The sequence below is a fragment of the Mytilus edulis genome, chromosome 12, assembly GCF_963676685.1.
Source record: "Mytilus edulis chromosome 12, xbMytEdul2.2, whole genome shotgun sequence".
Taxonomy (NCBI): Eukaryota; Metazoa; Mollusca; class Bivalvia; order Mytilida; family Mytilidae; genus Mytilus; species Mytilus edulis.
Window position 1 is genome coordinate 47,671,854 of NC_092355.1, and position 13,841 is coordinate 47,685,694.

General features: G+C 34.3%; 1 protein-coding gene across 2 annotated transcripts in view; it reads left to right on the forward strand.

The window, feature by feature from the left end:
* Positions 1 to 12,742, forward strand: part of LOC139498668 (uncharacterized) — a 37,829-nt gene extending 25,087 nt beyond the window's left edge. Inside the window, exons 4-7 of one of the 2 annotated variants that reach the window (XR_011657985.1) lie at positions 460 to 539; positions 962 to 1,044; positions 9,317 to 12,102; positions 12,269 to 12,742. Coding sequence is in view for 1 of the 2 variants with exons in the window: in XM_071287170.1 (XP_071143271.1) it covers positions 460 to 539; positions 962 to 1,044; positions 9,317 to 9,360 (207 nt within the window). In the remaining variant the exon portion in view is untranslated. Of the gene's footprint in view, positions 1 to 459; positions 540 to 961; positions 1,045 to 9,316 lie in introns of both variants that reach the window. The other variant, XM_071287170.1, reaches the window with a different exon arrangement.
* The last annotated feature ends 1,099 nt before the right edge of the window (positions 12,743 to 13,841 follow it).

Genomic DNA, 13,841 nt, shown 5'->3' on the forward strand with positions numbered 1-13,841 from the left:
TTTAACTTGAGATCTATGTTTAGTCATAAGATGTGTAAGAGGCTCCTGCATATCATAAAGGTGCAAAGACAGATAATATCACCAATTTTAACAGAAAAATAATATGTTAAACCGGAATGACACATATTTTAATTGTTTTGATGTAGTTTGGTTTTGATGTCCTTATATGTTATAGGCTATTTTTAATATACAATAAGAAGATGTGGTTAGCAACTGCAGGTCACTGTACAGCCTTCAACAATGAACAAAACTTTGATAGTCTAGTAAGGTATTAAAGCCTTTGATATGACAAAATATGAAACTGTTCAAACAAGAAAACCGAGTCTAATATATCTATACACAAACAACAATGAAAAACAAATCAATCACTGAATATAGGCTCAGCCTTGAGACAGGCACATTACAGAATGTTGAATGGTAAACATAGTTTGATGTTTTGCTTATATTTTTAATTTACAGTATTCAAATATACAAACCTGGTTTCTTGATTACATGTGGCAGCTAGTGGCATGTCCTCGATGTGGCACTCATTTAGGATGGTAAGTGTGATTTTTAATGTCTTCCAAGCTATAAGGAGGAACTTTCTTTATAGATACACATTCAAACCTCCAGGCATGAGATTTTTTTTATGTAGATAAAGATTCATACTTCCAGACAGGAGAACCATTTATGTAGATAGAGAGATATTGATTTGATATTTGGTTTATTGTTTTATCATGACTAGTTACAGATCAAGTTCAAATATTATTCTGTTCTGATAATTTTGTGCAGAGCTATGATCCTTGGACTTAGAAAATTAACTAAAGTAATTAGTTTTCCACACTTTTTTTCGTCATGCTTCAAGATATTAATTTGATATTTGTTATATAGCTAACACATGATAAGTTACAGATCAAGTTAGCTTTGAATTATCAAACTTTAATTTTACAGGTTTTATTTAAAGATTTATTTTATTTTTCAGGTTATATTCATATGTAGGACTTGAATCTCAGAAACCTAAATCATTTATTGGTTTAATTTTACAGAATTTATTAGAAGATATAGGTAGGTTTTTCACGAATAATAAAAACTTGGAAGAAATTCATTGCATGGATAATATAGAGTACTTACTTATATGAAATTATAAATAATATTAGCTTACACTTTAGAATATTTTGATATTTAGACAATTAATTTTGAATAAAATCATCTGAAATAAAGCAATTGTTAAGCCACTCTAAACTTCTTTTCTGCTTGAACTAAAAATGAAACACTGTGGTATAACTTATAGATATAAGAAGATGTGGTATGAGTGCAAATCAGAAAACTCTCCATCCAAGTCACAATTTGTAATTTTCTAAAAGGATTATTTTTGTACGACCGAAAAATTTGTTTTTGGATCATATAATGATATAATGTTGTTGTCTGTGTCATCTGCACCGTCCGAAGACACATTGGTTTCCAGACAATAACTTTAGTTGAAGTAAATTGATCTCTTTGAAATTTTCAATGCAATAAAAGGAAGGTTTGGATTGATTATGGGGATGACAGTACAAACCGTTTAGGAATTAGGGGCCCAAAAGGGGCCCAAAACAAACATTTATCTAGTTTCAGGACAATTACTTGTGTAGAAGTATTTCAATGGCTCTGAAATTGTACCACAATGTTTAATACTACAAGTAGAAGATTGGGAACTATTTTAAGGGTTATGGGGCAAACAGTTAAGAATTAAGGGCCAACAAGGGGCAACAAAAATTGAAAAAGAAATCTTCAACTGCACAACAAGCATTTTTCTAGTTTCCAGACAATAACTTGTGTGAAAGTGTATTGATCTCTCTGACATTGTACCACAAGGTTCAATATAACAGATGAAAGACTGGGATTGAGGTTGGGGTTAATTGCCCCAAACATTGAGAAATTAGAGACCAAAAAAGGGCCAAAAAGACGCATTATTCTACTTTCCAGTCAAAAACTTGTGTTTAAGTGGATTTCTCTGAAGTTATACTACATGGTTCCATACTACAAAGGAAAGGCTAGGATTGAGTTTTGGGGTTATTACTCCAAGGGGGGTTTCAATAAGTTTGGGGGGATTTTTTTTTTACAATTTTTTTAAGGGATTCATAATATTTTTTTCAAAATTTTGAAAAGTTTCAAGAAATCTTCAATTGCACAGTATTGCATTCGCGCAATAAATTTGTAGAATTTGACCATATTTATTTTGTGTCAGAAACCTATATTATGTCAAAAATTTGATCACAATCCAAATTCAGACAGTATCAAGCTTGATTCAATATTGACATGTGTCCAAATTTGCCCCAACTGTTCGGAGTTTGACCTCTGTGGTTGTATCAGGCTGCGCTCAGCAAAGCATTTTATTTTTCAATGTGAACATCTAGTATGTTTAGGTAATCATGAAATTTAAAGTTCACAAAATTATTAGAAATTGAATACCTCTTCCTCAAGATAATCATTCAGCTATTATGAGTATCTTGCCATAATTATCCCCAGAAATGTCTGTATGTTAACTCAAAACCTCATTAGTATAGTAAGAAGACCAATGAAACTTTGCACAATTGTTGTAACTGCATAATATCCTGAACATGTAGATGTGCATATTATATTTTGGTAACATTTAGCTCATTTCAACTTTGTTTTTTATTGATAAATAACAAATTTTGAGAAATATATTCTTATAATAGAACATTAGCAATAGCTGATGCATAGTAGTATTAAGATATTTCAAAGTGATTGACAAATTTAAAAGGATATTAAAAATGATAAAAAAAATCACAAAATTTTATAATAGGCTGTCATTAAAAAAGGCATGATAATAATTCCAAATTGTTTTCTCAAGTCAAAATTGTGTAACCAAATGATGGTTATAGGTTCTGAGAATCATATTTTTGCCAGGATTTATATGAAAAAGGTATCATTATTTGCTTTTATGAAATGTTTCTTTGTGTTGAAATTATTGGTAACCTACCAAAATACATATATGCTTGGCTTTAGACAAAACATAATTTAATTGAAACACATCCTAAATTTGCTGCTGGTGTCAAAATATATCAACTTACGAAGTGTTGCTTTGTAAACTTCATGTAGATATTTATAGCATACATGACTTGTTTATGTTGACTATTCGATAATTTGCTAGACAGTGCAAATATTATTGTTACATCTGTAAATCCCAAGTAAAGGTCAAATTGTTATTTAACACATTGTTAAGCAGATGATTTATCATTAGGGATGTAAAAAAATCTGATATTTAATACTCAAATATGGTCATGATACTGGCGAGTATTCAAGTACTCAGATAAATCTTTAACGTCTAGTGAAAATCTTGGGTTTTAATTAGGATGTCAAATCTTGGTAATAAATTAGTTCCTTTCATAAACCTGATTTCAGTCAAAAATAAACCTACATCATTTTGTTGTAGAACTCAAACTGTAGGACTAGTATCGCTAGTCCTTGATCCTTAGTTATGTGTATCGCTAGTCCTTGATCCTTAGTTATGTGTATCGCTAGTCCTTGATCCTTAGTTATGTGTATCGCTAGTCCTTGATCCTTAGTTATGTGTATCGCTAGTCCTTGATCCTTAGTTATGTGTATCGCTAGTCCTTTTTGAGTCCATAGAACAATGAATAACAGACCATCATTTATAAAAAGTAAGCTATCAAAATAGCAATTATTGTTTGTGTGTTCATGAAACAAATCAGAAACATGCAAATAAATCCGTCAATATGTTTATAAAGCCTGACTTGATAGACAATCTGTATCATCTGTTCCTGTCAAGCTAGTTCTTTTGTAAAAATGCAAACAAGTATCTAAAATTGTACTCGAGTACTCGTCCTTCCAAGCAAGTAATCTAGTACTTGTTGCTTTCACCATTTATTAAATATTATAAAATTGAGAAGATATTAAAAGAGTGCAAGTTTAATCTTGGTTCTATGAAGAGTTTATTTATAGGGTCTTCAACAATGAGCAAAATCTATTCCTTTAATCAACCTATAAAAGTCCCTGATATAATTCAAGTGAGGAAACTAAATGATAAACAAAATCAAACATGATATATATGGCCTTTGTTAGTCTTGTATTATTTTAATTTTAGTTTCTTGTGTACAATTTGGAAATTAGTATGGCGTTCATTATCACTGAACTAGTATATATTTGTTTAGGGGCCAGCTGAAGGACACCTCCGGGTGCGGGAATTTCTCGCTACATTGAAGACCTGTTGGTGACCTTCTGCTGTTGTTTTTGTCTATGGTCGGGTTGTTGTCTCTTTGGCACATTCCCCATTTCCATTCTCAGTTTTATTCCTATGTTGTACTGTTTAATACATCACTGTCTCAGCGGAGAGTAGGCTGTCTTCAAACATGGTTAAGCCCGCCACATTCTGTATGTGATTCTCCTAAGTCAGGAGTCTATAATTCAGTGGTTGATTTTTGTTGCTGTATGTCATATTTGTTTTTCTTTTATTATTTTGTACATAGATTAGGCTGTTTGCATTGTTTAACATTTGTCATTTCGAGCCTTTTGTAGCTGACTATGCATTATGAGTTTTGCTTATTGTTGAAGGCCGTACAGTGGTTTATAATTGTTAGTTATAAGTCATTTGGTTTGTTGTGGAGAGTTGTCTTTTTTTGCAATATCATTCCAACATCTTGTTTTTATATGATATATATTGCAACTAACAACAATTATCACTCTAATGTTTGAAACTGTGAAAGATTGAATGTGCAACTTAATCAAGGAGAACAAGTTTTTGAAACTCAAAGAAGAAATGTAGTCAAAGGTTAAAATGTGTTTGATACGTAGGTAGGTGGAATGTTCTTGTCTCTCAATGTGTTTGATACGTAGGTAGGTGGAATGTTCTTGTCTCTCAATGTGTTTGATACGTAGGTAGGTGGAATGTTCTTGTCTCTTGATACGTAGGTAGGTGGAATGTTCTTGTCTCTTGATACGTAGGTAGGTGGAATGTTCTTGTCTCTTGATACGTAGGTAGGTGGAATGTTCTTGTCTCTTGATACGTAGGTAGGTGGAATGTTCTTGTCTCTCAATGTGTTTGATACGTAGGTAGGTGGAATGTTCTTGTCTCTTGATACGTAGGTAGGTGGAATGTTCTTGTCTCTTGATACGTAGGTAGGTGGAATGTTCTTGTCTCTTGATACGTAGGTAGGTGGAATGTTCTTGTCTCTCAATGTGTTTGATACGTAGGTAGGTGGAATGTTCTTGTCTCTTGATACGTAGGTAGGTGGAATGTTCTTGTCTCTCAATGTGTTTGATACGTAGGTAGGTGGAATGTTCTTGTCTCTTGATACGTAGGTAGGTGGAATGTTCTTGTCTCTTGATACGTAGGTAGGTGGAATGTTCTTGTCTCTTGATACGTAGGTAGGTGGAATGTTCTTGTCTCTTGATACGTAGGTAGGTGGAATGTTCTTGTCTCTTGATACGTAGGTAGGTGGAATGTTCTTGTCTCTTGATACGTAGGTAGGTGGAATGTTCTTGTCTCTTGATACGTAGGTAGGTGGAATGTTCTTGTCTCTCAATTTTGTTTTCTTTTCATCCATATATCAATCATACTTATTACTTTAGTGAAAGTTCTGTGACAATATTGGAATAACTTGATGTAATCATATGTTGAAATGTGTAATTGTGACAGTTAAAAGAAGTGTTTACCAATTTTGTCATTTATATATGATGTCATAAATGTCAGTGAATTTTCATTTAAACCTTAAATTTTGCATAAATTATGAAACATCAACAATTGATCTAACCCTTGCCAACAAATATATTGCTAAAATATTCTACATATACCATATCCTTTACCTTTCTACTAAAATTTTAATGGTTTAGGGGTGGCGCCACATTTTAAATCAAGAAAAGAGTTTGAAAACAGTGACAAACTTTTAGAAAAATGGCCTAAACTAAAATTTATTCCTATATCAGGCTAATATGGTTATAAATAGGAAGTAGATAATGCCAGATATATAATTTTCATATTAAAATTTCAAAAATTTCATAATCAATAGGGCTATTTATTGGAGTTATTGGCTCCGTTTAGTAGAGTAAAATAGATACACCTTATCACTATTTAGTCCAATGTGGGGGAAAAGTCACATAGAGACAACTTCCTGCGCGGGTTAAGTGTTCTCTCTCCTGTCTATTAAGGAAAACGGTATGTTGCCCTCTGTTCCCTCACCTGGCTAATGAAGAAGACTGTATGTTGCCCTCTGTTCACTGTCCTGCCTATTGATGAAGACTGTAAGTTGCCCTCTGTTTACTGTCCTGTCTATTGATGAAGACTGATTGTTGCCCTCTATTAACTGTCCTGTCTATTGATGAAGACTGATTGTTGCCCTCTATTAACTGTCCTGTCTATTGATGAAGACTGATTGTTGCCCTCTATTAACTGTCCTGTCTATTGAGGAAGACTGTATGTTACCCTCTGTTCACTGCCCTGTCTATTGAGGAAGACTGTATGTTGCCCTCTGTTTACTGTCCTGTCTATTGAGGAAGACTGTATGCTGCCCTCTGTTTACTCTCCTGTCTATTGAGGAAGACTGTATGCTGCCCTCTGTTTACTGTCCTGTCTATTGAGGAAGACTGTATGTTACCCTCTGTTTACTGTCCTGTCTATTGAAGAAGACTGTATGTTACCCTCTGTTTACTGTCCTGTCTATTGAAGAAGACTGTATGTTACCCTCTGTTTACTGTCCTGTCTATTGAAGAAGACTGTATGTTGCCCTCTGTTTACTGTCCTGTCTATTGAGGAAGACTGTATGCTGCCCTCTGTTTACTCTCCTGTCTATTGAGGAAGACTGTATGCTGCCCTCTGTTTACTGTCCTGTCTATTGAGGAAGACTGTATGTTACCCTCTGTTTACTGTCCTGTCTATTGAAGAAGACTGTATGTTACCCTCTGTTTACTGTCCTGTCTATTGAAGAAGACTGTATGCTGCCCTCTGTTTACTGTCCTGTCTATTGAAGAAGACTGTATGTTACCCTCTGTTTACTGTCCTGTCTATTGAGGAAGACTGTATGTTACCCTCTGTTTACTGTCCTGTCTATTGAGGAAGACTGTATGTTACCCTCTGTTTACTGTCCTGTCTATTGAAGAAGACTGTATGTTACCCTCTGTTTACTGTCCTGTCTATTGAGGAAGACTTATGTTACCCTCTGTTTACTCTCCTGTCTATTGAGGAAGACTGTATGTTACCCTCTGTTTACTGTCCTGTCTATTGAAGAAGACTGTATGTTACCCTCTGTTTACTGTCCTGTCTATTGAAGAAGACTGTATGTTACCCTCTGTTTACTGTCCTGTCTATTGAGGAAGACTGTATGTTACCCTCTGTTTACTGTCCTGTCTATTGAGGAAGACTGTATGTTACCCTCTGTTTACTGTCCTGTCTATTGAAGAAGACTGTATGTTACCCTCTGTTTACTGTCCTGTCTATTGAGGAAGACTGTATGTTACCCTCTGTTTACTCTCCTGTCTATTGAGGAAGACTGTATGTTACCCTCTGTTTACTGTCCTGTCTATTGAAGAAGACTGTATGTTACCCTCTGTTTACTGTCCTGTCTATTGAGGAAGACTGTATGTTGCCCTCTGTTTACTGTTCTGTCTATTGAAGAAGACTGTATGTTACCCTCTGTTTACTGTCCTGTCTATTGAAGAAGACTGTATGTTACCCTCTGTTTACTGTCCTGTCTATTGAGGAAGACTGTATGTTACCCTCTGTTTACTGTCCTGTCTATTGAAGAAGACTGTATGTTACCCTCTGTTTACTGTCCTGTCTATTGAGGAAGACTGTATGTTGCCCTCTGTTAACTGACCTGTCTATTGAAGAAGACTGTATGTTACCCTCTGTTTACTGTCCTGTCTATTGATGAAGACTGTATGTTGCCATTTGTGTACTGTCCTGTCTATTGATGAAGACTGTATGTTGCCCTCTGTTTACTATCTTGTCTATTGAGGAAGACTGTATGTTGCCCTCTGTTTACTGTCCTGTCTATAAAGGAAGACTGTATGTTGCCCTCTGTTTACTGTCCTGTCTATTGAAGAAGACTTTATGTTGCCTCTGTTCTTATTTCTGTCTATTGATGAAGACTGTTTGTTGCCCTCTGTTTACTGTCCTAATTTTGATGAAGACTCAATGTTGTCCTCTGTTTACTATCCTCTCTATTGATGAAGACTGTTTGTTGCCCTCTGTTTACTGTCCTGTCTATTGATGAAGACTGTTTGTTGCCCTCTGTTTACTGTCCTGTCTATTGATGAAGACTCAATGTTGCCCTCTGTTTACTATCCTCTCTATTGATGAAGACTGAATGTTGCCCTCTGTTTACTGTCCTGTTTATTGATGAAGACTGATTGTTGCCCTCTGTCAACTGTCCTGTCTATTGATGAAGTCTGATTGTTGCCCTCTGTTTACTATCCTGTCTATTGATGAAGACTGTGTGTTGTGTTCTGTTTACTGTCATGTCTATTGAAGAAGACTGTATGTTGCCCTCTGTTCTCTCTCCTGTCCATTGATGAAGACTGTATGTTGCCCTCTATTCCATGTCCTGCCTAACTAGGAAGACTGTATGTTGCCCTCTGTTTTGTTATATTTGTTGTTCGGTATTGTCTAAATTGAAATATATTCCACTTCTCTTTTTATTCATAACCATTGTATTACTAGTGTAAGGGGAGGATACTTACTTCATTATATAACTTTTAAATGATAACGCCAATATTTTTTTCATATCAAAACAAAGTGAGGGAGTTCATATTACTGATAGAAAAGGCTTATTCAATATGCATAAGGAAAATGTATTGAATCAGAGCAATTAAAAAACTTACTTCCATTTCAATTTTAGAAAGCAACTTCTATTTTTTTATATCAAAAGTTTTATACTTTATCCTGAGGTTTGGAATTGGCAATACTAGTAAACATAATCGTCATAAATCTTCTAAAATCGTTTGCTTTTATGTGGAATGCTCTAATACACATTTCATCAAAGTACTTGACAATTTTCCAGTGGATAATTAGGTATTAGTAAAACTTAATATTTCAGTAAGTACCCTGATTAATATTGGAACTGAATATTGGACTTAGTTTATTCTAATGGACATTATAATAATTGTAGAGCAAATTGTCTTGTAGAAGTGCATTAAGAGACTTGAAATTGTTTCCTTAAATGCACAAAAAAAACTATCCAGGATACACCATTTTGTTGCATTCACCTACTTAATATTATGGTCAAAAGACAGGTATGGCCATTAATTAAATTTATGAACTTCTTGATGATTCATAGAACATATGAATCTGTACGTAATAAAATTTTTATTTTACTTTCAGAATCCCAGACCATTATACATATACCAAAAGCTTATGGAAGTTGATGATAGAATAAAGAAAATTAATGTTATTGAAACAACGTTTTCAACCAACTTATTAAATAACAATATTGATTGTCATCAAAAAGACTTAACATGTTAAAAAAAGAAATAGAGCATTCTGGATAAGAAAAGAAACACAGCCTTGTGGTTCAAAATGGAATAGAGCATTGGTGTGACTGAAGGGAAATGCAATGGAGAACTTGACAAATATCTGAAACTATAAACCAAAGAAGATAAGCAAAACTTGATTATGATCTGTTAATCGGGTATCATAGACATTCATGAAAAAAATGTCTGTAGTATTTTCAAATTCATCTCAGTTGAAAATATCCATGAAATAAATTGAAGTTTACAAAAATGTTAATATCTGTTTAGTCTGAGAACATGACTAACAAAACAGGTGAAATACAAGAACTCATTGACAAGATGTAAAATAAGTATGGTATAAAGCTATACATTATAGCTAATTCTGATATCATATTTACAGTATTAAGTCTAGGGTAATTAAGCAATTCAAACATTGTTTCAATTGGATTGTACATATTAAAAATTACCTATCAGTGCCATTTAAAAAACCTGTTATCATTTTGATACATGTTCTTTTGTTGTACTATGAGAAATATGTGTTAAATATCAAGTCTGTAAGTGCAATATATTTTTGTTAGAAATAAAGTCCTGAATGTTTTCTGAATATTGCTGTTATGATGATCAAGATTTTTTGTGACACATGAAAATATCAAGGTTGAAATAGAAATAGGTATCACACATGGTTTGACGTCTAAATTTTAGTATTGGTTAAAAATGGGGAGAGTTTTGATCTCTTAAAACTTGTTTAAACTGCCACATTTTCATGTCAACCACCTTGACTGTGCTGGTTTTATGTCAAGTCTTTATAGATATAAGAAGACGTGGTATGAGTGCTAATAAGACAAATCTCCATCCAAGTCACAATTTATAAAAGTAAACAATTATAGTTCAAAGTAGGGTTTTCAACTCGGAGACTTGGCTCACACCAAACTGCCAGCTATAAAGGTCTCCAAAAATTACTAGTATAAAACCATTCAAAAGGAAAAACCAATGGTCTAATCTATAAAAAAAAAATGTGTAACAAGAAACAGGTATGAACAACAACAATAAACGACAAGTTGTGAACATCAGATTCCTTACTTAGGACAGTTGCAAACAATTGCAACGGGTTTAAAACTTTTAATGGTACCATACCTTTATCCTTATCTGAAACTAATAGTGTAATGGTGTTTTTTGTTATGCCCCACCTAGGGGCATTACGTTTTTAGTCTGTGCGTCTGTTTATAAGTCCTTCTGTCCTGTTTCAGGTTAAAGTTTTTTGTTAGAGTAGTTTTTGAGAAGTTGAAGTCAAATCAACAATTCACGGACCACTGAACATAGAAAAGGATAGTGCAAGTGGGTTACTATGGACACATTCTTGTTTGTTATTTGTATAACTTGGTATTGATGATATACATTTTTTTTTTCTAGCTAAGGACTCACAAATATTGTAGATACTCTATGACAGTGCATCTTTTAGAATTGAAATATTAGAAATAATGTACAAAGTGTTATCTATTTTCTTTACAGACAATAAAATTTAAGATGTTGTTTTTTTGATTGAAGGACATATTTATACAGGTTAATAAGATAGTAGCAATTCACAGAACAATAATTTCATTTCATTGTTTATCATAAAGATCATGGTAATGATGGCTCTGTTTAGAATTTTACCTATTGAGACAATATATTGTCACTGTCAACTATGTAAAGTAAGATCTAAGTTTTAAATTGTTATTTTTATGTATACTGTTGACTCCACATAATTGCGTACTTGTAAACTGTATAAAATGATAAAGTTGATTTCTTGTCTTGTTCATGTTATATGTGTAGTGTAGTCTTTCTCTCTGAATCCATGTAGATTTTTATAGAAAAAAGTGATTATACAGCTTTAATGTAATTTTGTATCATGAATTTGAATATGTTAATTTTTTTTATGAAATGAGTTTTTATACTCAGTGATGGTGCAAATTTGAAATCCTTTGTTGTTAAAATAATGTTTACATATTTGTATAGTTACTCATTGTTTAGCTCACCTGGGCCAAGTGAGCTTTTCTCATCACTTGGCGTCCGTCGTCTGTCGGCGTCGTCGTCTGCGTAAACTTTTTACATTTTGAACTTCTTCTAGAGAACCACTGAATGGAATGAAACCAAACATGGCATGAATGTTCCTTATGAGGTGCTGACCAAGTGTTGTTACTTTGTCGCCGATCCATCATCCAAGATGGGGCCCTAGCAGGGGACTTAGTTGAACATAGGACCCTATGAGAAATGCATACAGATGACTTCTTTTAGAGAACCACTTAATGGAATGAAACCAGACATTGCATGAAAGTTCCTTATGAGGTGCTGACCAAGTGTTGTTACTTTATAGCCGATCCATCATCCAAGATGGCCGCCAGCGGGGGACTTAATTTAACATAGGACCCTATTGGAAATGCATACAAATGACTTCTTTTAGAGAACCACTGTATGGAATGAAACCAAACATGGCATGAATGTTCCTTATGAGGTGCTGACCAAGTGTTGTTACTTTGTCGCCGATCCATCATCCAAGATGGGCCCCCAGCAGGGGACTAAGTTTAACATAGGACCCTATGGGAAATGCATACAAATGACTTCTTTTAGAGAACCACTGAATGGAATGAAACCAAACATAGTATGAATGTTCCTTATGAGGTGCTGACCAAGTGTTGTTACTTTGTAGCCGATCCATCATCCAAGATGGCCGCCAGCAGGGGACTTAGTTTAACATAGGACCCTATGGGAAATGCATACAAATGGCTTCTTTTAGAGAACCACTGAATGGAATGAAACCAAACATAGTATGAATGTTCCTTATGAGGTGCTGACCAAGTGTTGTTACTTTGTAGCCGATCCATCATCCAAGATGGCCGCCAGAAGGGGACTTAGTTTAACATAGGACCCTATGGGAAATGCATACAGATGACTTCTTTTAGAGAACCACTGAATGGAATGAAATCAAACATCGCATGAATGTTCCTTATGAGATGCTGGCCAAGTGTTGTTACTTTGTCACCAATCTAACATTTAAGATGGCCACCAGTGGGGTGACTTGGTTTAACATAGGAGCCTATGGGAATTGCATACACAAGTCTTTTTCTAGAGAACCACTGAATTGAATGAAAACAAACATAGCATGAATGCTTCTTTCCTAATCAGGTGCTGGGCAAGATTTGTTAATTTGTAGCCAAATTTTTTCTTCTTTTATATGATTTCTAAAACCCAAGTAGAATCAGGTGAGCGATACAGGCTCTAGTTATGGAAGAGGTTACAAATAAAAATGAAAAATGAAAAATATTATTTTAAGGAATTTTATACTCCTGCTCGAATGAAAGTGATACTATTTTTTTTCATGTTTCTGTTTAATATATGTTAGTTTTATCTTTCATCCACGTTAAGTAGCCGTCCACCATCATCATCTATTCATCCACGTGAAGAAGCCATCCACCATCATCATCTATTTATCGATGTAAAGTAGCTGTCCACCATCATCATCTTTTCATCAACATTAAGTAGCCGTCCATCATCATCATCTTTTCATCCATGTTAAGTAGCCATCCACCATCCTTGTCTGGTCATCCTAGTTAGGTAGCGATCCACCACCATCACCTTTTCATGCACGTTAAGTAGCCATCCACCATCATCATCTTTCATCCACGTTAAGTAGCCGTCCACCATCATCATCTTTTCATCCACGTTAAGTAGTCATCCATCATTATCATCTTTTCATCCATGTTAAATAGTCATCCACCATCATCATTTTTTCATCCTCATTAATTAGCCATCCACCATCATTATCTGTTTATCCGTGTTAAGTAGCCGTCCACCATTATCATCTTTTCATCCACGTTAAGTAGTCATCCAGCATTATAATCTTTTCATCCCTGTTAATTAGCCATCCACCACCATTATCTGGTCATCCACGTTAAGTAGTCATCCACCATTATCATCTATTCATCCATGTTAAGTAGCCATCCACCGTCATTATTTTTTCATCCTCATTAATTAGCCATCCACTATCATCTGTTCATCCATGTTAAGTAGCCATCTACCATTATCATCTTTTCATCCATGTTTAGTAGCAATCAACCATCATCATCTTTTCATGAAATTGGTAGAAAATTATCATTGAGTTGTTAGTTCCAATGAATGAAGAATAACACTGGACATCTGACTTTTTAGCATAACATTATGATCCTTGATTGTTTGCATCAGATGTGGTTTCCAGATGATACATATAAAAAAGTGCTCCAATAAAAAGTTTAACATACAACATAGAAAGGCACACTATAGGTAAATTTAGTAAATAAATATATTCATCGCGGATCGCCCATTTGGGAGAGAGCATTCTGTATAACACTTAAGTCATGTCCTCTTCTAATTGGTAGATCATA